The following is a 25025-nucleotide window of genomic DNA, read 5'->3' on the forward strand; positions in this document are numbered from 1 at the left end:
TCACCTGCGGGGTTTGTAAGAAATTGTACCAATCTTATGATGATCCTGTGATTGTTCTTGCTACACAACTTGTGATTCAGCAATGGCCTGTCATTTATTTGCTTCTCTCATATACAATGTAACTGAGTACCCACTGGAAAATTTTAAATCATACCATCATATTCTTCAGTGGAAACAATGTACAGCCACCTAATACTTTTTTCTGAACCTACATCTTAAGTCACCTGGATATTGATAAATTAGTGTCTAACTTTAGTTTGAAAAAATAGCAAAGTATCTTTTTTATTTTTTGTATTTTTTATTTTAAAGTCTCATCTTCTTGCGTGCTCAAAATGTTTCATTTTATTTTCATGGAGTCTATTCCAGGTTTCATCTCTTTCCTTTTTCCTTTTCTGTTTTCTTTAGTGAAGCCTGTATTGTGTGTTTCCTAGACCAGTTGGAGAAGTGACTACTCTGACACTGCAGAACTTATTACTGAAGAGGACTCAGTGTGTTGTAGGCTTGTTAAAATTCTGCAATACAAGACTTAATTTTAAATCTGTGGAATTACAAATTAGGTTTTTGGTTTACAACTATAAGAATAGCAGTTCCACTCTAAGGTCTTAGTTGGATTTCTATTGAAATTCTGTTTGTGAAGGACAGGCTTTCTGTTTAGCTATTCTACTCGCTAAACGTTCTTAGACCACAATTTTCAAACTTTATACTTAAAATTGGGCAATTAAATCCATACTTCACTGATTTCCAGTTAGGCCACTTTTATTTATGTGGTTAACTTCAGGCACCTAAGTGCCAGTTTTAGATGCCACTGTGATCCACAAAACCTCAGCTGCCACTGAACCCTGTAGATGCCGACAGTCACTCAGCACCTACATTTCCGCTGTAAAAGTTCCCTAGGCACCTGGGTTTCTGTCCCTGGGCAAGCACACTGCTGCTTCACTGTAGGCTTCTGGACTTGTATCTCCTGCCTAAGCCCCACCATGATCCACAAACTGGGGAAGATAGGTGGAGGAGTGCCTGTCTTGCCTGCGGGGCTCAATCCAGTAGGTGTGCTCTGTGCTACGGCTCTGAGCATGCCTACCAGATTAGGCCCCATTCAAAATCTGTCTGGATGAGGCAATGGTGGTGCCCACCTTCTACCTTTTAGCCCAGTGGTTAGAGCACTTCCCTGGGATGTGGGAGATCCAGGATTAATTTGTCCTTCTGCCTGCTTGGATGAGAGGATATGAACGGGGTTTCCCACCTCTTAGGAGAATGTTGTAACCACTGGACTATAGGATATTCTGATTTGGGGCTCACTCAATCTCTCCCGTTGAAGCTGTTCCACCGTGGATAAATAATTAACGAATCATTGGGCTGGAGAGAGAGTGAGAATAACTTCATAGCCTGGTGATTAGAGCTCCAATGGCTGAATCTAATGCCTAAATCCCTTTTGTGGATCTGGACCCAAGTTTGAAAATGTTGGCTTAGTGATTAATTTGAAATATGTTTTATTCCAGTACTGGGATTTACAAGTTGTTCATAATAATAACTTGCTTGACTGAGCAAATTACTATAATTCATGATTTTTACTTGCTTTAGTAAAATGTCGTGTTTTTATTTTATTTTAGTTGACTTGTTGCAAAGGTAATTGTTTTAATGAGTGCATGGACTCCGAAAGCAGGGATTCTCCCTTATTAGTATGTCTGGCAATTTGGTGCACATGAGTAGGTGTTCTCCAGTTTAGGATTTGGAGGTAGTTACATTTGACTTCCAGTAGATGGCATTGGGAATTGCCCATTGACTAACTTCCAGATCTTCCTATTACTGGCCTTGTTACTGACTTACATCTTTGTGAGATATAGGAGAGGAAGTAGAAAGTTGTTTGTTTCTCCAGGTACAGCAAATCATTTAAATCATTTGTAATTTTCTAAAATCTGGTCTCCAGGAAGCTGAGCCTTTCCCCCTCTAACCTTAACACCCCCTCCCCTTTTTGAGCATTTGTAACAGTGAATTTGCATCATAGAATGGGATTTTTCACCAGATTTCTCTGTCTCCTTGCTATAAAAGAGTACTTTTTGAACATCTCATAGACCACTTTATTTGGCTGTGATGCCACAGTGCTGAGGTCTTCTTTCCTCTGCTGAGTAGTTTTCCAAAACAGAGTCAGAGACTTCAGGAGACTTGGCCCACCACAAAACAATGCTTCTGCCCTTCAGTATGCTTGGTGTAGCTATCCTGACACACCCCAGAACCAAGAAGATAGATTAGTAGAGTGGTTAGGTCCTATATCGCTTGTCTAGAAAGATACCTCCAGAGGGGAGATGTGTGTATGGGTTCTCAGTCTGGGGTTTGTGACCACTCTGTTCTTCCCATATTGGGAAGTGGAAGAGTGATTCCAGTTATATTCTCACAAGATGGGAAGGGGTTCCTGGTATGGAAAAAAATTGAGAATTACGGGTCTAGTGAGAAGGACTGGGAGTTAGAAGTAGGTTGTGCTCCTGATTCTGTCATTGACCTCTCGTGTGACTTGGATTACATACTTCCCTTTTCCATGCCTCTGTTTTCTTCTGACCTCCTTTGTCTTGTGTATTTATGTTGTATGTTCTCTGGGACCAGCGGTGGGACTGTCTCTCAGTATGTGAATGTACAAAGCTAAGCACAGTAGGGCTTTGATCTTGGTTGGGCTCTCTAAGTGCTCCTGCAATACAAATAATAGTGGACGAATGTCATCCACTCATGTAGATGACAGCAGGGGCTCAAGCAGAGTCATGACAGCTACTGAACGTGAATTTCATGAGCATTTAAGGGTAAGCGATCCTATGTGTGGCTATCAAGAATTCCCAGATTTTCAGTGATCTGGTATATCTGGGGAGACAGCTGTTTTTTCTTTTGTTGTCTCCTCTCGCTCCTGGTGACCATGGGTTAGTAACAAGGACAGTAATGCACATGCGTAGCCCTTTTCAATTTGGATTCCTGAATCTGTCTGACTCTGATATTAACATCAGGCCAGGCTGTCTAGAAGACAGTTGATATTACACAACAAGCCCAGGAAAAAGTCCCAGAAAAGAGCCTTATCTCTGCCTCCTGATAAGTTTGAGACCAGGTCACAGAACAGTTGAGGCACTTGGCATTCAGAGTGAGCAGTTTTCTTCCCAGACGTTAGAGAGAGAACAGGGAATGCATTGGATGTGTTTGGTAGAAATGGATAAGGGAGGATGGCAATAGGGACAACAAATAAAAGCAAGCCTTTTCTTGCTAAACTACAGTGAATTGACTGAGCTGGCAATCCATAAGTGAAGGTTTATGGAGTGTGAAGAATGTCACCTTTTGCTGGATAGCCTCTGTCCTAGAGGAGCCAAAGATAGATGTGTTCCTGTCAGCTCACCTCAGGAAGGTGCAGAAATAATTCTCTGGAATGAGGGACCACAAGTTTCTGGCAGTAGAAGCATTGTACGATACACAGCCAGCTGACTTACATTTGCCACAGACTCATTGCTACCAAAGGTCATGTGAAAATGATGTGCTCTTTTTTTTACAACAGGGATCAGTTTGCCATGTGGGCCTGTTCTTCAGGAGGCTAGCCTCCTGGTTGGCCCAAAGGAAATATAGGGAAGTCAGAAATATTACCAGCATCAGGGAGTGTGGGATTGCCATTTATCTAAATACAATAAATAGAGAATACTTGAAGATATAGCTTGGATTTATCATTGGCATATAGAACCAGATTGAATCATTGGAACCCTCCAGTCTGCTGAATTTTGCAGGGGATTTGTTAGCATGTGATTGTGATTAGCATGTGATTGTACATTAGGGGCTCATTAGTACATGGATCCTGTGAACAAGTGCTCATGTTTAGTCATCTGTATAGTGCTAGGATCCTAAAGCACACCATATTGCTAACCTACTGGAGATGAAAAGTCCGGTGAAGAACCGAAATCTGGTGTTCATGATTCAAACTGATATACTCTGTGCCCCTAGACTCTGTATTTATTAGTTTGCATTTCAGGGAAACCATCTGTGAAATAAAAGCCATGTCCCTCTTGTTTAGTGAGAGCTTGCTGCTTGACCAAGACCAATAATACCACCCTTAGTCAGGGAATTCTACCAGCCTTTATGGCGCACTGGACCGTGATCAAGAAGCCTTTTTGATGTTTTGGTCTCTTAACTGCTGCTTGCTTGCTTACTTACTAATCTCTTCTTCAGGGGCAAGCTTATTGAGAAAGCTGGGGTGAGTAGACTTTTGGTTTCTACCACTGTTTTTAACCACTTCCACTTCGACCTGATTATAGCAATGAGACATTGGTTGCATTGATGAATGGTGGCCGTGGCAAGACATCCTCCCTCCGCCCAAGATTCTGTTTAAATTATCAGCGATTTCTGACACTTGTAACATGAAATGCTGCTGGCTCACCAACAAGATCTTGCATCAGCGGATGGAGCTGTATTAAAGCTGACTTCATTCATTCCCCACTGCTGGATCCCAAAGGTGGACAGATTCTTCTCTTTCCCAAGCAGTCTTCTCTTTGGAGTCTTGCAGGGCTTAGCCCTGTTGCCTCTTAGTCAACGTTTATGTAAGTCTAGAAGTTAGATTGTGAAATGCCACGGTTATACTGCTAAAAACATGTAGAGTGTACACAGCTCTTCTTCCTTGTCTCATCTAGCACAGACAGCACTGGGTTCCAAGTGTCTGAAGGAAATCCGAGTCAGGATGGAAGGAAGTTGGCTTAAGCGTATTCTGGTTAAGATGATTTTGCTAGGGAGAGGAAAATCTGCTGAGCATTTGGCAGGAATTATGACCACACCCTTAAGGGTGTCTGTTGGATTCATTGCTGCTCTGGATACCTGCTCCTGAGGGAATTCTGTGCCAAAAAATTACGTGCACAGTATTTTAAAATTCTTCAAATTTTATTTGTCAATAAATACATGTGCTCCAGCATGGCAGTGGGGAGTACAGGCAACAGGCTGCATTGAGTGGGAGATCACCCTGAACACCCACCTCAAAGGGACTCGGCAGTGAGGCTGTACCTGACCCTGACACAATGCAAGGGCTGCGCCTGCCCCAGAAACTCCCCGGGGCCGTGCACCAGGTGTGGGTGGGCAGGCTCAGCCCAGCAGGATCCAAGTGTGGAGGGGCTTAGTGTGTGTGTGTGGGGGGGATCCAGGTGGGGGTGAGAGGTTTCTGTGTGGGGCAATCGGTGTGGGCGGCTCAGTGGGAGATCTGGATGCACAGAGGCTCATTGGGGGGGTTCTGGGTGCAGGGCCAATGGGACTCTTTAGGGGATCCAGGTGAAGGTGGTTGGCATTCGGGGGGCTATTATTGTGGGGAGATGGGTCTCAGCGGGGGGGGGATCTGGCTGGGTGTGTGGGGCTGAGTGGGGATTTATGGGGTGCAGATCTAGGTGCAGCTGGTTGGGGATCAGTGTGATGGGGGTCTGGTTGTGTGGGGCTCATCAGAGGGATCCAGGTGGTGTAGGGGGTAGGGCTTGTCAGGGTGAGGGTTCAATGGGCATGCTTAACGGGGGAGCCCCAGTTGCTGCTGTGGGGATGCCTCATGCTGGGCTCCTGCTTCCCCCTGCGATTCCCCTATCCCCTCTTCTTCTCCATCCCCCCTCCCCTCACTCCCACATTCTCCTCTCCCCTGCCCTATTCCACCCCAGTTCCTTCCATACCCCTCCTTACTCCCAGCCCCACCACAGGCACTCACTGTTGCACAGAAAAGAGGGCTTCCCGCATGCAGAAGGGGAGCGCGGCTGGCACTAGGACCCAGGAGGCGGAATACAGCTGCAGAGTCAGAAGAGCCCAGACAGCCTCCTTCAGTTGGGCAGCTCTGCGCTTCCAGAAATGGGAGGGGGGCAGTGTAATGTAACTCCGTGTGCCCCCCATGCCTCATCTCTGTTTGGAGGGTGTAATCCCCAACCCAAATTGCGCCCATGGTTGTCCTGCTCCACGCATTTTCCCTTTGCTTCCCTGCCGTTTTCTGCAGGGAAGCACAGGAATTCGGGGGGGGGGGCGTTTTCTGTGGGTGCGCAGTCATGCAGAATCCCCTCCGGAGTAGAGATCCTGATAGCAGCTGTGGCCAGAAATGCCTTTCATTTTATTGCTAGTTGAAAACTGCCCTTTCTTTTGAATGCAGATTTAGCCACATTCATTTGCATTTTTTCCACCTCCAGACTGGTTACCACAACATGCCCTACCTGGGTTTGACAGCAGAGTTCACATAGAAACTGCAATGGCTAATAACAAAGTGAACAACTTTCTAAATAGATCAAACAGGAGAGGGAGAGAGCACACTGTAGTGCTACACGGTGGAGTTCTCTGACTTCTGTTTTATGTCTAGGGTGCTTCATTTTCCGTTAAAAATTTTTTTTCTGTGAATTTATCAGTGTTTATTACCACAACAACAAAAACGGGTGAAAATCAGTGCAAAAAAACTATTAATTTTTTTTTTGGGTTTATTTTGGTGGACAGAAAGACGGGGAGGGGAAGTATTCAGTAGATTAATGCTTTGAATTATGTTAATCAATGTAGTTTTCTGCAGAACTAAAACAGCACTCAGAACACACCACCTCTGAGTTTAAGAAAACAGTACATCTCTAATCCCCAAATAAAACTTTTCATTTGAATAAACAGTTTACTGTTGTAGACTTTGTAAATATTTATAGGCTAATAGTTCTGTTTAATAATTGGCCACACCATTTGCAGTGCATACGTTCAACTTAATCTTTTTCTCCATTTTTTAAGAACTTTTGAATACTTACTTGTGTTCTGAAATGTATTCTGATACAGAGTTTCATTTTCTTCCCATTTTAGTGCATCAGATCTTTAAACCATTATCTCCTAACAGCTTGAAATACGTATGTGGTGTGCGTCAGTTTTATCAGTACATTCAGATGCGCACGCACTTCAGAGCTTGCGTGCGTGTCTGTTTGTTTGTTTTTTGTTGTTGTTGTGTGTATCTTCTAGACCTGGGGTCGCCAACCTGAGCCTGAGAAGGAGCCAGAATTTACCAATGTACATTGCCAAAGAGCCACAGTAATATGTCAGCAGCTCCCCCAACCCGCTCCCAGTACCTCCCACCCACCGGCAGCCCCTCTGGTCAGCGCCTACCCCTCCCTCCCCACACCTCCCAGTCAGCTGTTTCATGGCATGCAGGAGGCTCTGGGGGGAGGAGTGAGGGCACGGCAGGCTCAGGGGAGAGAGCGGGAAGGGGTGGAGTAGGGGCAAGGCCTGTGGCAGAGCCAGGGGTTGAGCAGTGAGCACCCCCTGGCACACTGGAGAGTTGGTGTCTGTAGCTCCAGCCCCAGAGTCGGTGCCTAGACACATGTGGCTCCAGAGCCGCAGGTTGGCCACCCCTGGTCTAGACTAATACATAGCCTCACTTCAACAGGCGGCTTTGCATATACACACCGACTAATGTCTTATCATAATGCATATATTTCATGCAATGTATTGTATTTACCTAATAAAACAAGTTATTTTTTATATATTTGAATGATACAAAAGTTGGGTGAACATCAGAAAATACTGAATAATATTTTTTGTAAAACCTGGGAATTTTTCAGAAAAAATCAGTTTAAACTGAAAACGAAGGGGCTTACCTATGTCAAATCCTTCATGATCCTGGTCCTGATCTATGAAGAGGCTAGTCCCCAGTTATCTCAGAGATGGTCTTTTTTCCATGCCTCATCTTGACAGTTAGTCAGTGGGAGCATTGTATTTGGTGGTACTCAAGGTCAAAGGAGGTACAGAATGACTTTTTATCTATTTTGGCAGACCAACTTCTAAGTGATTTAACTCAAGACCGCAACCGTACTCTTTTTTTTTGTATCATCACACAAGCACCCATCAGTTTTCTCCTGCCCTTCTGCTTATTCCTGAATTGTCCTTTCTGATGCTGTATGCTGCATAACTTCCTGTCCACCCAAGCCTACCTATTTCCACAATCTCTCCAACAATGACCCTGACTACCATCACATTAACCAAATAAAGAAATAGACTCCCAATGTTATGCATCTCTTTATTTAATTATTCTTCCCTATGATATATATTTTCATCTGGCCCTGCATTATCATGTCCTGTACAATGTAAGATTGTCTGGTCATGGTTAATGCTTTTGTTTCCTTGTAAAGTGCCACACACACCTACAGTGCTAAATGGGAACTTGGGTAATAGATGAACGGTGGCAGGTGGAGGAAAAGCTTTCCAGGGGAACCTCTGACAGAACCAAACTGGGGATTAGTAATCTCACAGACTCTGTTCAGCTGGGGAGCGGTTCTGAAGTCTCTCACTTGGTGTAAGTCTAAATCAGAAGTTAAACAAAACTACCTGTTTCATTGTTACATCAGTATTTAAGTTACGGCCCTTCAAAAATGCTGTGTTGCTATTAGAGATGGTGAAAACTCAATCTTAAAACTTCCAAAAGTGAGGTTCTACTTTGAAAAGTGACTTTGATCTTGTCTACATAGGGGCTTTAATATGCACTGAACTGTAGTGCGCTTGTCTGCAGTAGATAAACTGCCGTGGTAGCATACACACAGACAGCTGTTTCCTGTTTCAATTTGTATAATTGTGTACACGCAAAAGGGACTTTGTGTGAAGTAAGTGTGTGGCATTCTGGGTGGGTATTCCACTGTCCTTTGCTTTGCGGCTGGGCTTGTGCATTCTGAGATTTTTCTCATGACACATAGTGGGATATGCACTGAAAGACAACGGAATTCTGGGACGGGGGGGGTCAAACTCCAAAACTCCCATGATTCCACTCCTGCTGTTTAATGTTACTGCCAATTTGAGAGGAAACTGCCATTTTCAAACTGCTGCCAGCCAGTGCGGAGAAAGCAATGCTTCCACAGTGATGCTGACGATTGTGAATATGCAGAAACCATTGGTAGGGAGGTGTTGTTTGAGTTCTCTACAGTGAGTGGCTTTGGTTTTGGATTTCAGCCACTGTGCAACCAAGCACTTCCTGCAACCATGGCTGTGCCAGCAGGAGCAGGGAGAGGAGGAGGATATTGAGCAAGTGCTCCTGCACAAACTTTCCTTGGAGCAGCTTCACACAGTGCAGTGCCATTTCTGGGCTTGAGAAAGAAGCAATGGCTGGGAAAAGATTGTTCTGTAAGGCCTGGGGTGGTGACCAGTAGTGACACCAGAATTTTAGGCTGACAAAGGCAGCTTTCCCACAGATCAGTGCAGAGCCCACCCCGAAGCTGTAGAGGCACCATAGCAACATATGAGTTCCTAAAACTGTTCAGAAACAGGTTACCATCACCATCCGGAGGCCACTTCCGACTCATTGGTTAGTAGCTATTTAACTTGGCATGGGTGAATTGACTGACCAGGGCCATTTGTGATACAGGTGTATACTGTTATGAAAAAGGTACTGATGCACCATGTCATAAAGCCTGGAAGGAGGTTATTGATTGTGTTGCACAAATGGGGTTCCCAAATTGTTTTGGGGCAGTTGATGGGATGCATGTGCCCCTTGCACTCAAGGCCTCAGAGTTTATAAACAGAACGGGATTTTTCTCCATGATGCATCATGGCCTGATTGGCAGGGTAACATACATAAATGTAGAGGGGTCTGGAAATGTCCACAATGTTAGGACTTTTGATATTCATAGCTGCTTGCCTTAATGAATTCTGAAAGATTTGCTCCAGGATCACTATGGACATTAATGGTGTTAAGTATCAGAGGGGTAGCTGTGTTAGTCTGGATCTGTAAAAGTGACAGAGCCCTGTGGCACCTTATAGACTAACAGACGTATCAGAGTATAAGCTTTCGTGGGTGAATACCCTCTTCGTCGGATGCATGTCACGCCTGTCAGTCTGGGAGATCCATCCTATCCTCTGCTTCCTTGGCTGTTTGAAGCCATCTACAGGGCACTTGGATAGAAGAAAGGAGCTGTTTATTGCCTGAGCAGTTGTAGGATGACAGTGGAGTGTGCATTTGGCAGGTTGAAGTGTAGATGGTGCTGTCTCATGACAAGGTTATAGGCTGCAAAGCACTACCTGCCTCAAATTATAGCTGCATGCTGCTGGAGGCTTGGTTTTCATCCCTGACCTTCCTATGAAGGTTTCTGAGCTCTTTGCTCTTGATGCGGCACTGCATAGCATCCCAGCTGTGAGCCTCATGGCCATCTACTTAGCGATGGATGTGAATGCATCTTTCAGTGCTTGCTGGTAAGCACTACCTGCACCGTTGCATCTCCTGAGATGATGAGATCAAGGATCTCTACTTGGCTCCAAGCAGATGCATACGCTATGGTGTAACACAGCTATATTAATACCACTATAATGCCAAAATATTCAAATTCCGGAGCAAATTGACCAGTCCTGGCTGCATGCCAGCAGTTAAATGGGGTGCTACATCCAGTCAACTTGGCCCTGGTACAGTGGAGAACACACAGGTAAACAGATGGATTGGTCATGATGGGACGTAAAGTGTGGAATAGAAGTTGGAGGACTGTCAAAATAGTGTGAAAGAGCATTGTGTGCATGAGTGCTAGTCAGCACTAACTCAGTACGTAGTGAACTTACTACACCTTGAAACTCTGTTAGTTACTGTGCTTTAAGGATTTGCATCATGCAAGCAGGGCATTTCAATGTGCACAACTGCCCTATGTAAAGATGCCCCTATGTTGTTTGACAGATTTTGCTTCCTTTGTGTATTCAGAGTTACATTTGTTCATTTTAGTGATTGTTTATTACTTCCTGGTGTACTCCTGTTACCTTTATAGGCTAAACATCAGTATGAGAAAATGAGTAGGATTCTATTCTGAATGGTATATCAACAGAACTGTTAAGAAATTAAGTTTCAACTGCATGATAAACTCAGACTTCAGTTACTCGTGTGACAACTGTATCCTAAATCAAAGAGCAACATTGGACTTGAAGAATCTGTAGTGCTGATGGAGACGTGAGTCAGAACACAACTTGACTTTCAGATGTCACCTGGAGATTGCAGGATTGACATTTTTAAAAAAAAAAAATCACCTTTTTACTTGTAAGCTGACCAAATTTGATATTGTAGTTAAATGACTCAGAGGCAGAATCCCAGAATGGAAAGAGACTTCAAAAGTGATAGAATAGAACTGAACTTCAATGGAATTTAGCAACATGTGATTTATAAGGTGCTGAGAAAACAGAAGTTAGTCACTTTTTAATGTAAATAATTATCATTAGCACTTGATTCTTCCCTGGGCTACTATAAAGTATCTTGATGATTTTAGGTTGTATTTGTCTGGGCAGGTTTTACACCTAACTTTGAGTATCTGAACAGTGACTAGTTTGATTTTTAAATAGTCTTAAGTGGTGTGATTTCAGTATAGAAGCATGAATATCTTAAAAAAAATCACACTTTTTTTATTGAGGTATTTGTCTTAATTACTGTAATTTCAACTGGAAAAGGCAAGTAAACAAATTTTGTGCTCTCTTGTGATAGAACTACCAAGGACGACTTCTTTCTTGGGATTTAGACCATTTTTCGAAGTGATTGGTGTTTATAACTCTGAAATTCTACTGTAAATCTCAGAGTTACGAATTGACCGGTCAACCACATAATTCATTTGGAACCAGATAAGGCAGCAGCAGCAGAGACAAACAAACAAAAAAGCAAATACAGTAGAGTACTATGTTAAACATAAACTACTAAAAAAAAAAAAAGGAAAGCAGCATTTTTTCTTCATAGTAAAGTTTCAAAGCTGTATTAAGTCAATGTTCAGTAAACTTTTGAAAGAACAACCATAACATTTTGTTCAGAGTTATGAACATTTCAGAGTTACGAACAACCTCCATTTCCAAGGTGTTTGTAACTCTGAGGTTCTACTGTCGTATTTTAGAAGTGATAATATTGGGCCTGACTTTGACTAGTGGGAGTTGTGAGTGCTTAACATCTCAGAAAAATCAGGTCCCTTTATTTTAAGGTGTTTGTCTAACCTGCTCTTAAAAGTCTCCAACGATGGAGATTCCACAACCTCCCTAGGCAATTTATTCCAGTGCTTAACTCTCAGGGTGGTTAGGAAATTTTTCCTAATGTCCAGCCTAAACCTCTCTTGCTGCAATTTAAGCCCGTTGCTTCTTGTCCTATCCTCAGAGGTTAAGGACAACAATTTTTCTCCCTCCTCCTTGTAACAACCTTTTGTGTACTTGAAAACTGTTATGTCCCCTCTCAGCCTTCTCTTTTCCAGACTAAACAAACCCAAATTTTTCAATCTTCCTCATAGGTCATGTTTTCTAGACCTTTAATAATTTTTGTTGCTCTTCTCTGGACTTTCTCCAATTTGTCCTCATCCTTCTTGAAATGTGGCACCCGGAACTGGACACAATATTCCAGCTGAGGCCTAATCAGCACAGAGTAGAGTGGAAGAATTACTTCTCATGTCTTGCTTACAACACTCCTGCTAATACATGTATGTAGAAAGAGAGGCAAAACTGACTTGTGCTGGATTGTGGTAAAGAGATTCATTCCAGAAAGAAATAATTGGGTACCAAATCTTTCACACTTCTCCCCATGTAACACTTGTATGATAGACTGCGTTAAATAATGAATTAATCAGTTATTTGGCAATCTATGAGAAGTGATTTCTCAGTGGCAAAGCTGAGAGTTATGCCCTACCTGTTGGAAGTTGAACAGTTGAGGAAAATGTAGGTACTGTATCTAAAAGCAAGTGGCATGCTGCATGTGGATTGTAAATAGAACAGACCTCCTGCTTTGAATTGGGAGTTTGAGCTAAAATCTACAGTACCATTTCACTGTGAATTTATTACCATCAATTAAAAAATATTTACTCTTAACTGTCAAGGTTATACAAATGGAGATATTTGTAACGCTATGTTTTTCTTTCTCCTGCCCTCCCGCCTCCAACTCCCAACCACAAGTAAAAGAATTCTCTCTAGCCTCACTGGCAAATCTATAATCTTCTCCAAGTGAAGGCTTCACTGTAATGACAACCCCAAAGATTCTGCTATAATAAGAAATCCCAGCACTGTAGGTTCATTAGACAAATTGTGTGGTTCAAGAAAGGTATGGTGTAGGGACAGAGCAACATGGATATTACCTATAATGAAGTACTTAAACCTTATACATTCAATTGGACATATTTTTGAATATGCTAAAGGAGTGTTAGTCAGTTTTTGTGATCAGAGATTAGGAAGGAATTATTATTATTTTATTTTTGTTCTTGTTTTTACTAAAAATTTTAAAAATGTTTAGACTTGATATGGCAGAACTCTCCATCTTAGGTTCTTGTATATTACTTGAATTATGGTAGTATCTGAGTATCTCAGTCCTTAAAGTATGTCTCCCCAGAACAGTCCTGTGCCATAAGGAAGTACTATTATCCCCATCTTTAACATGGGTGACTGAAGCACAGACAGGCTAAGTGATTTGTGCTGGGTCACAGAGGAAGGCTGTAGTTGAACATGGGCTTGAACCCAGGTTTCCCAAATCCTATACTAGCATGCTAGCCTCTGACATAAACTGTCCTTTTTTTCTCCTATCATCACATGGTTCTAGGCTTCAGAGACCCATGCTTTGGCTTTGGCTGTGCTACTTAACTTTTAAAGAATTAATATTGATCTGAATTCTGATTAAATCAACATTTTTTCCCCCTCCATTTAATGCTTTTTTTTTTTCCTTTTAGGCATGTACCGGCATTGAAAATATTGATGAAGCTATTACGTTACTTGAACAAAATAACTGGGATTTAGTGGTAAGTATGTCTAAGAAAATGATTTTGTAGCACAAGTTCATATACTTGTTGGTACTGTCTAAGCAAAACTTGAATTGAATATGTGACTTTTTTCCCCCGTTAAATACATAATTCATAGGAGAATTAAGTACTTGTTGATTAGATCCAAGTGTAACTTTGTATGTATACAAAAATTAAAGGTAACCTTTTAAAAAAAAGACAACTTGTAGATATAAGAATTTTCAAGGATTTAGTTAGTACCTGTGAAAGAAATGGGAGGTAAACCACTTTCTTCAAATAAGCTATTTTTTTAATGGCTTAATTTTGGCACTGCAGTTTTTTTGCTGCTGCCATTTATTTGTATTACAGTAGTGCCTACTGGATCAAGAATCAGCTCGCCCTACTCTCCCTCTCCACTCCTCTTTCCCCCCCACCTTTCCCTCCAGTCTTGATGTTGTCCAGACACTAGTAAAAAGACAGTCTCTGTCCCAGGTGTCACAATCTATGTTGTAGCAAGACTCAATGTGTAAATGAGACAAACATGGCAGTGGGCAGGCAGGCAAGGTATCAGAAAAGTAAGCAAATCAATGTGTATTAAGCAGAGATGTTGGCTCACTGCCTGCGTAGGGGTTGTGATCTGGTAGTACTCTATAAATATTGTAGGAGAGGTTAGTCATAAGGAGGAATTTGAAGGATGCTAAGGTAGTGGCGCAGTGATGTTGTCAGGGAGGTTTTCCCATTCATGAGGCATGGTCTTTTTTTTTTTTTTTTTTTTCCCCCTTAACTTTTCGCTGTTGCTGGTTATATTGATACCTTCCTCTTATAGATGCCACAGAATTGGAATAATATTGTGGTTTTTCTTAGTAAAGCCAGGTAGGTCATTATGAAAATAAGATTTTGGGAAGATTTTAAAGAAGTTAATTAAAAAAATTAAGTACTTAACAATTTTCCTTCTATAGAATAATTGCACATTTGTAGTGAGTCTGTGAGGCAGCTACTGATCTGGATTCTCCATGTCCACAAAAGCAGGAAAAAAATGCAAAATGGAGCTATTACAATACAGGACTGTTGGTGGTTGTTGGGGTTTTTAAGAGACTGAGGATAGGATAGCACATTTTGAAAATGAAATAGAGTAAAATAAAGTGGCCTTTCTTAATTAAACTTTACATAAAGCATTTTAAGGTTTTTGCCAAATGGTATCACCCCCCCAAAAAAAACCAATAGACAGCTGTTTCATGTATCCAACCAAGGTAATCAGAAACCTTTACATTGATTATTTCGTGCAATTAAAAATAGATACTGTGATAGGATGTTGTCATGACCTCATGTCTCCTGTCTTGAAAGTAAATGTCTGTTTGCTTCACCACTTATACAGCAGGAGGAAACTCCTATGCATTTTATAGAGGTAAAAAATACTCAGTTTGATGCATTAACCATGTATTTTAAAGTCTGGATGTGGGAAAGGGGGACTGTAGTGTATTACAAGTGCTTGTGAGTCTGGCTGACAAAACTGTGATGAAGAATTATGAGAATAGCTAAGGAGCTCAGTCTTATTACTGATCTTAACTTGATGGCAGAACATCCCACGATGCAATGTCAGAGATGCAAGACTGAACAGAAAGGGGGAAGTGAATAGATGAAGCTGTGAGAGCTGATAAAGTTACCTAGAAATAAAATTTATGGGGCAAAGAACTGATTCAAGAGACAGCCTTGAAGAAGACAGATGGAAAGTTAGAGAGGGAGGAAGATGAGCAAATAAAGGAGATGCTGAAGGAAAAATTGGAGCGGTAGGGGAAGAACGGGGGGGAAAAAGAGAGGTGGGCAGTGTCCTGTGAAGGAGGAGTGATGAGCTGTTTCTGAGCCAGTGCATAAATCAAGAAGTGTGAGAATGGAGAAGAGGCCCATGGACTTCAATGGCAGTAGGGTTATCTTTTGATGAGAACAGTCCTGGTGGAGGGAAAGGAGTGAAAGCCAAATTGCAGTGTGCTAATAGGGAATTGGAGGAGAGGAAATCAAGGTGGTGAGTGAGAGAGCATGTTTAAGAAACTTGAAAGGAGAATGGAAATGGGATGGTAGTTAGAGGCAGGGTCAAATGTCAGGTTGTCTAGGGCAGGGCTACTAGAGCATGTAAATAGTGGAGATGAGATAAGGGGTGGGGTAGACTTATGAGTTAAGGCAGCAGTTCAGTTGTAATTTGTGGTGTAGGAAGTCTGCCTGGTCCCTGAACATACCGTCAGAGTTGCTCAGTGGCACAGGCGCAAGGTTAAGCTAGGTTTGGCGAACAATGGGATGAACAGGAGTGGCAAAGGAAAGGGGTGAGGGAGGAATTTAGAGAGTGGCCATTTTCAGAAAAGTGATGAAGTAAAATATAGCACCTTGTCACATGAGAGGGGGTTCCATTAGTTTTCATGAAAGGATTCTCTTGCCATTTAGTGACTCTAGATATAGAATCAGAGTTGTTACATAGGTCACGTCATGACCTAAGGCAACTCTGAGGCAGGTCTCCAAAATGTTCAGAGTTTCTTCCTGAACTATATAGCGCAAATGGGCAGCATTTAGAACTTCAGGAGCAGCCTTCTGTCCACAGTCTTGTGCTCAGAACTTATCATCTGGTGTGTTGTCAGGTGAACTTCAATAGGGTATCCAGAAAAATTCAAGTGTTTAAATAGGAAGCCAAGTGAGTCATGCAAGAATGTGGACAATCTGCTCCAGGACACTCTTGCAACACTAAGAAATGCAAGTCAAGCAAACATAAGCCAAAGAAGTTCTAGTCTAATGGCAGGGAGTGCATTTGGACTTCATTCAGGCTACCTGTGTCATCTTCGCTCCATTTCACCCTAAAGGTGTTATGTAGAGAGGAAACTAGGTGGATGACTCATGGCCACCTATTTCCTCCTGAATTCTATGAGGCTGTGACCACAAGTGTCCTGTACTCTGGGACACCAGCTGACGCAAGAAGAAAGCAAGGACTGAGAGTGAGACTGAATGCAAAACGGATCCGAAGATGGGAGTAGTCATGTACTTCCTGGTAGAGGCTGAGAGAGAATTTAAATTTGAGTGGGTGGAACTAGCAAAACGCAGATGCTTCAGAAAAATGTGAAGGCATTTTTACAGCTTTTCTAAAGATAAACAGGGTGACATCAGTACTTTGTCTTCTGCATTGGTTAAATGGCTACCTTGTGGTGTCCAGATGGAGTTTAATATGTTGGTTTTGACCTGTGAAGCTGTACATAGACAGTGCCCCCATCTGTGTGCCATTCAGCTGCAATTGCTAGTAGCAGAGGTGCTTGGACTGGAGTCTTTTTTGTATAAAGGAGAAGCTGGTGGCAAGGGTGGCCTCAGAGAGGCTCTCAACCTTTGAATTAGCCCATAGTCCAAAACAGCCCATGCATATGTGTGTGTGTGTGTGGGGGGGGGGTGAGGTTTGTTTTTTTGCTTTGTTTGCTTTTTAATGGGCATACTTCAAGGGTTATCTCTTGACACAAGCTTTTACAAGGGTCTTTGTGTCTTTGTCTTTGAAGGATGGTATTTGTTTGTAAAATGGGCTACCATATGATTATGATTATTGCTGTTTGATTTTTGAGGGTGTGGGGAGAAGCTTCTGATTTTGTTAAGGCCTTTGATTTAAAATCTATTAAAATGCCACTGAATGATCCTCGCAGTGGAGGGAATTATTCTTCTGTACTACGTAAGTGAACACTATTGAGTCCTGTGTCTTTTAGACTTTCAATCTTGATTTTAAAAGTAAGTGATGATGAATTTACTACTACTACTTCTTCAGGTGCTTGTACATGTCCCTTCCATTGTAGGTGCATGTGCTTGCCACATGTACTGCTGCTGGAAGTTTTTCCTCCAGGGTATCCGTAGGGGACTAGCTCTAGCACCCTCTGGAGTGGCGTTTGTATGTGCCGGTATAAGGGACGCTACCGGCCCCCTCCGTCCCTCAGTTCCTCCTTACCGCCACTGTTGGTGCTGGAATGCTCCCCTTGCTCTAGCAAGTGGTTCTCCAAACTTCTCTTATGTCAATAGTTGCGGTTAGAGATAGTTAACAGTTCCTAATAGTGTTAGTATACTTTAGTTTGTAGTTCCCCGAGGGACTTAGTCCAGGGACAGGACATGCCCTCCTCCCCGCGCTTCAAGCCGTGTGATTGCTGTAAGAAGCCCATGCCAATCAGCGATCCATATCTTAGTTGTTTGAAGTGTCAGGGTGAGTCTCACATTCACAGAAAATACCATATTTGCAAGGGATTCAAGCCCCAGACCAAAAAGGAGAGAGACATTAGGCTCTGCACGCTCCTCATGGAGTCAGCTCTTGCACTGGCCTTGGAACTGGCACATTTGGACTCTGTGCCAAGTACTTCGGCATCGACTTCCTCCTGATGTCAATCCTTGTCACTGCGACCAGCCAAAAGACACAAGAAGCACACCAGGAGAGGGTGCTCCCTGGGGTCCTGTAAGGATAAGGGAGAAGATGAGCCTCGACCAGATCAGACCATCTCGCTGTCACCAGAGCGCAGCCACACGACAACCTCGCCTATTGCGCCTAGTCCATCCGGCGACCTGCCTCCTACGCCAGGGAGTGGTAGAGGTACGCAGTACCTCACAGTGCCGTCCACCCCAGAAGCCTTTAAAGCGGCAAAAGACATCTTCTCCCTCCTGGTGCCGCCTGCTCTTTGGAAAGAGAGGCCTAAGGATCCGTTTTTAGGGGAAAGTCCTTTATGGCAGCCCTGCAGAAGTAACCCCGTGGCACTGTACTCCGGCCTTCTCACCAGAACCTTGCCAACGATCTCCAGAGCGGTGTCTTGAATCACAGACCCGTGGCCACTTGGCAGGTTCCCGACACTGATCGCTGAATTCTATGCAACCATCTCTGGGATCCAGATATCAGCCACCAGATCTGTGGTACCGGGCCAGAGAGGCATGCCACCAGTCCCTGGAATTCTGGCAACAGTCACCTGAAAGGTGCCACTCCCTGGTTCTCAGGCGCCGCTCACCAGAGCATCCTCAGCACTCTCAGGAGTCCTGGCGCCGCTCTTCGGAGCAATGCTGGTTGCTGGAGCCGAGACGCCGGTTGCTGGAGTCCCGATGCCAGTCACCGAAGCGTCATAGATGATCCCTGTGCACATGGTTCCTGAAGCGGGTGTCATCGTTCTCTGAATTATTACCAGGCCTATGAGCAGCGCTGTCAGTCGCTGGATAGGCAGTGTGGCTCATTGGGGTCCCAATACCATTCCCAATTGGCAGGCATGAGACCGGCAGACATAGTGGGGAAGCCTACCCTATGTTGGTCCCACCGTAGTCACCAGAGGAAGACCATTCCTCCTGGGGCTCTGAAAGCGAGGAGTTGATGGCCACTAGAGATCAACCACCACCTGCATAGCCATCAGGTTTTTCCCAGAGCCAACCTGCAAGCATGTGGCCACAGGGTCAGTGGCCTGGGCCCTGGTAAATCTATAATCCATGGGTAAGGCTACGATTTTGTCATGGATATTTTTAGTAAAAGTCACGGACAGGTCATGGGCAATATATAACCATATAAGGCAGTGGTTTTCAACTTGCGGCTCAACGCGGGCTGCTTGCGGCCTAATCAGCACAGAGCTGCGGCTCATACAGGTAGTATTGGATTCGGCCCACATAACACATGGTGGGCCACATATGTGAACATTTCCGAAGGGTCCCTCATCTCCAGGATGGCCCTACAGGCATCCCTTGACTCTGCAGACACGGCAGCATGATCCATCGTGACCTCCATGGTCATGTGCCATGCATCCAGGCTCCATCTCTCTGGGTTTCCAAGGGGGGTCCAAGCAATGGTTGAGGACTTATCCTTCAAGGGTCAAAAACTATTTGCAGACAAATCCGATGTGTCTTTACACACCCTAAAGGATTCAAGGGCGACCTTAAAAACCCTGGGCATCTAAGTACCTGCGACCAAAAAGAAACAAGGCAAGTTTTATAACCAGAGATTCTGGTCTATGCCATCCTCTCAACCCCAAAGACAGTTCGACCAACGGCATAAACAGAGACAGACCAGATGTCGGCAGAACCAAGATCAGCCTTCGATGTCTCAACAGTCCACGTCTAGACAATCATTTTGAAGCTGTGGTCAAAGGCACGAGACCTTTACACTCTCTGACTCCGGAACCAGAAATGGTTCCTCGCCCATTCAGAGACAGTCTGCCACCATACTACCCAGTCTGGAACACCATCACGACAGACAAATGGGTTTTAGAGATTATCCAGAAGGGCTACTCCATCCCCTTTATTTCTATCCCACCTACTCACTCCCCTTCCCCATCCCTCTTCAGGGACCCCTCTCAGGAGCACCCTTTTACAACAGGAAATAAACCAACTTGTACAGTTAGGTGCCGTGGAACCCGTACCATCTCAACACAGTGGGAGAGGTTTTTATTCATGATACTTTCTAACTCAGAAAAAGATCGGTGGGTGGAGACCCATTCTGGATTTACGAAAACTCAACAAAGTTGTGAGAACACAATGTTTCAAAATGGTGACTCTAACCACAATAATTCTGGCATTAGAGAAGGGAGATTGGCTCTTGGCCCTCGAGCTTACAGGACGCTTATTTTCATATTACTATCCACCCGTCACACAGAAGATTCCTGAGAGTTATCCTAGGCAAACAGCATTTCCAATACAGAGTACTACCCTTCGCCCTATCCACTGCCCAAAGGGGTTTTTCCAGAGTTCTCACTGTTGTTCCAGTTCACCACCTCAAGGCCTGGTTACTCCATGGCTGACTGGGGTTGAGAAGTCGTGTTCTGAGGGAGTAAAGGATATATTACTGAGCAGTCGGAGACTAAGTACCAGAAAGAAATATATCCATAAGTGGAAATACTTCTGCCCCTGGAGCCAAGATAAACAGATTTTACCACAATTGTTCCCCCTACAGAGTATCCTGAACTATATCAGAGTACATTTGGCTGCTATTACCTCCTTACATGACAAGGTGAACGGGTTCACTATATTTGCTCACCCGATGATTACATTCTTCCTTAAAGGTGTTGAAAACACTTATCTGAAAATAAGAAACCCTATACTCATGTGGGACCTCAACCTTGTTCTGTGTGGACTCATGGGAAAGCTGTTTGAACCCCTTGCAACCTGCTCTTTGTTGCACTTATCCATGAAGGTGGCTTTCCTCGTTGCCATCGTGTCTGCCAGATGGGTGGGAGAATTAGGTGCCCTAATGGCACATCCACCTTATACAACATTCTTTAAAGATAAAGTAACCGTACAACTGTAACCTAAGTTCATACCCAAAGTTGCCTCCCCATTTCATTTAAACCAACCCATTTACTTACCTGTATTTTTTCCTAAGCCACATGCTGACAGGAGGGAGGCTGCACTCCACGCATTGGATGTTCATAGAGCATTAACTTTCTACATAGAAAGAACGAAAACATTTAGAAAATTACCTAGACTATTTATTTGTTTCCATAACAAATGCTTGATGGGTCAAACCATCTCAAAACGGAGACTATCCAAATGGATATCAGGATGTATCTGTTTGTGCTACCAAAACAACAATCCACTGGGAATTCACACATGCTCCATCTGAGCACTGGAGAGAGAATCTGAGGGCAGGTCTACACTACTGCTTATAGAAAAGGAGTACTTGTGGCACCTTAGAGACTAACCAATTTATTTGAGCATGAGCTTTCGTGAGCTACAGCTCACTTCATCAGATGTTTACCGTGGAAACTGCAGCAGACTTTATATACACACAGAAATCATGAAACAATACCTCCTCCCACCCCACTGTCCTGCTGGTAATAGCTTATCTAAAGTGATCAACAGGTGGGCCATTTCCAGCACAAATCCAGGTTTTCTCACCCTCCACCCCCCCACACAAATTTACTCTCCTGTTGGTGCTAGCCCATCCAAAGTGACAACTCTTTACATAATCAAGTCGGGCTATTTCCTGCATAGATCAAGGTTTTCTCACATCCCCCCCACCCCCATACACACACAAACTCACTCTCCTGCTGGTAATAGCTCATCTAAACTGACCATTCTCCAGGTTTAAATCCAAGTTAAACCAGAACATCTGGGGGGGGGGGGTAGGAAAAAACAAGAGGAAACAGGCTACCTTGCATAATGACTTAGCCACTCCCAGTCTCTATTTAAGCCTAAATTAATAGTATCCAATTTGCAAATGAATTCCAATTCAGCAGTTTCTCGCTGGAGTCTGGATTTGAAGTTTTTTTGTTTTAAGATAGCGACCTTCATGTCTGTGATTGCGTGACCAGAGAGATTGAAGTGTTCTCCGACTGGTTTATGAATGTTATAATTCTTGACATCTGATTTGTGTCCATTTATTCTTTTACGTAGAGACTGTCCAGTTTGACCAAGCTCTGCGATACAACCGCATTTGCTCCAACCCCTCAGACAGAGACAAACACCTACAAGATCTCTGTCAAGCTTTCTTACAACTACAATACCCACCTGCAGAAGTAAAGAAACAGATTGATAGAGCCAGAAGAGTTCCCAGAAGTTACCTACTACAGGACAGGCCTAACAAAGAAAATAACAGAACGCCACTAGCCGTCACCTTCAGCCCCCAACTAAAACCCCTCCAACGCATTATTAAGGATCTACAACCTATCCTAAAGGATGACCCAACACTCTCACAAGTCTTGGGAGACAGGCCAGTCCTTGCCTACAGACAGCCCCGCAACCTGAAGCAAATACTCACCAACAACCACATACCACACAACAGAACCACTAACCCAGGAACTTATCCTTGCAACAAAGCCCGTTGCCAATTGTGCCCACATATCTATTCAGGGGACACCATCACAGGGCCTAATAACATCAGCCACACTATCAGAGGCTCGTTCACCTGCACATCCACCAATGTGATCTATGCCATCATGTGCCAGCAATGCCCCTCTGCCATGTACATTGGTCAAACTGGACAGTCTCTACGTAAAAGAATAAATGGACACAAATCAGATGTCAAGAATTATAACATTCATAAACCAGTCGGAGAACACTTCAATCTCTCTGGTCACGCAATCACAGACATGAAGGTCGCTATCTTAAAACAAAAAAACTTCAAATCCAGACTCCAGCGAGAAACTGCTGAATTGGAATTCATTTGCAAATTGGATACTATTAATTTAGGCTTAAATAGAGACTGGGAGTGGCTAAGTCATTATGCAAGGTAGCCTGTTTCCTCTTGTTTTTTCCTACCCCCCCCCCCCCCCAGATGTTCTGGTTTAACTTGGATTTAAACCTGGAGAATGGTCAGTTTAGATGAGCTATTACCAGCAGGAGAGTGAGTTTGTGTGTGTATGGGGGTGGGGGGGATGTGAGAAAACCTTGATCTATGCAGGAAATAGCCCGACTTGATTATGTAAAGAGTTGTCACTTTGGATGGGCTAGCACCAACAGGAGAGTAAATTTGTGTGGGGGGGTGGAGGGTGAGAAAACCTGGATTTGTGCTGGAAATGGCCCACCTGTTGATCACTTTAGATAAGCTATTACCAGCAGGACAGTGGGGTGGGAGGAGGTATTGTTTCATGATTTCTGTGTGTATATAAAGTCTGCTGCAGTTTCCACGGTAAACATCTGATGAAGTGAGCTGTAGCTCACGAAAGCTCATGCTCAAATAAATTGGTTAGTCTCTAAGGTGCCACAAGTACTCCTTTTCTTTTTGCGAATACAGACTAACACGGCTGTTCCTCTGAAACCTGTCATTATGCAAGGCACTGCATTTAGCCGTATAGAGTGGAAATCTATCAACTGCATGAAGAAACTTGTACAGATACAGACAGACATCATCTTCCTTTCCAAATGCAAACAGATGGACATCGTACCAAAAGGACTGAAGGTCAAAAATCCATTACAATCTACATACCACACAGACTATGCTGACAGCTTGTGCCTCACGCTCTCAAAGAAACTGCGGAATCACCTGATCAAGATCCTCTACAGCAAACAGGGAAAGATTAAGAATGAGCTCTCAAAAATGGATACTCTCATAAAGAACCAACCTTCCACACAAACTTCCTCGTGGCTGGATTTTACTAAAACTAGACAAGCCATTACCCTATGATCCCACTGAGAGTTACCAAAAGCAACTACAGCATTTGCTCAAGAAACTTCCTGAAAAAGCACAAGATCAAATCCGCACAGACACACCCCTGGAACCCCGACCTGGGATATTCTATCTACTACCCAAGATCCATAAACCTGGAAATCCTGGGCGCCCCATCATCTCAGGCATTGGCACCCTGACAGCAGGATTGTCTGGCTATGTAGACTCCCTCCTCAGGCCCTACGCTACCAGCACTCCCAGCTACCTTCGAGACACCACTGACTTCCTGAGGAAACTTCAATCCATCGGTGATCTTCCTGATAACACCATCCTGGCTACTATGGATGTAGAAGCCCTCTACACCAACATTCCACACAAAGATGGACTACAAGCCGTCAAGAACACTATCCCCGATAATGTCACGGCTAACCTGGTGGCTGAACTTTGTGACTTTGTCCTTACCCATAACTATTTCACATTTGGGGACAATGTATACCTTCAGATCAGCGGCACTGCTATGGGTACCCGCATGGCCCCACAGTATGCCAACATTTTTATGGCTGATTTAGAACAACGCTTCCTCAGCTCTCGTCCCCTAAAGCCCCTACTCTACTTGCGCTATATTGATGACATCTTCATCATCTGGACCCATGGAAAAGAAGCCCTTGAGGAATTCCACCATGATTTCAACAATTTCCATCCCACCACCAACCTCAGCCTGGTCCAGTCCACACAAGAGATCCACTTCCTGGACACTACAGTGCTAATAAACAATGGCCACATAAACACCACCCTATACCGTAAACCTACTGACCGCTATTCCTACCTGCATGCCTCCAGCTTTCACCCTGACCACACCACACGATCCATCGTCTACAGCCAAGCTCTGCGATACAACCGCATTTGCTCCAACCCCTCAGACAGAGACAAACACCTACAAGATCTCTGTCAAGCTTTCTTACAACTACAATACCCACCTGCAGAAGTAAAGAAACAGATTGATAGAGCCAGAAGAGTTCCCAGAAGTTACCTACTACAGGACAGGCCTAACAAAGAAAATAACAGAACGCCACTAGCCGTCACCTTCAGCCCCCAACTAAAACCCCTCCAACGCATTATTAAGGATCTACAACCTATCCTAAAGGATGACCCAACACTCTCACAAGTCTTGGGAGACAGGCCAGTCCTTGCCTACAGACAGCCCCGCAACCTGAAGCAAATACTCACCAACAACCACATACCACACAACAGAACCACTAACCCAGGAACTTATCCTTGCAACAAAGCCCGTTGCC

The 25025-nt window shown here is 43.8% G+C and overlaps 1 protein-coding gene across 2 annotated transcripts in view; it reads left to right on the forward strand.

Annotated features, from left to right (window-relative positions):
• Positions 1-25025, forward strand: part of FAF1 (Fas associated factor 1) — a 309253-nt gene that overhangs the window by 19729 nt on the left and 264499 nt on the right. For both annotated transcript variants that reach the window (XM_073357756.2, XM_073357758.2), the window contains exon 2: positions 13617-13685. In XM_073357756.2, coding sequence (XP_073213857.1) covers positions 13617-13685 — 69 coding nt within the window. The remainder of the gene's footprint in view (positions 1-13616; positions 13686-25025) is intronic.

This window comes from Lepidochelys kempii, chromosome 8 (genome assembly GCF_965140285.1).
Source record: "Lepidochelys kempii isolate rLepKem1 chromosome 8, rLepKem1.hap1, whole genome shotgun sequence".
NCBI classification, from domain to species: domain Eukaryota; kingdom Metazoa; phylum Chordata; order Testudines; family Cheloniidae; genus Lepidochelys; species Lepidochelys kempii.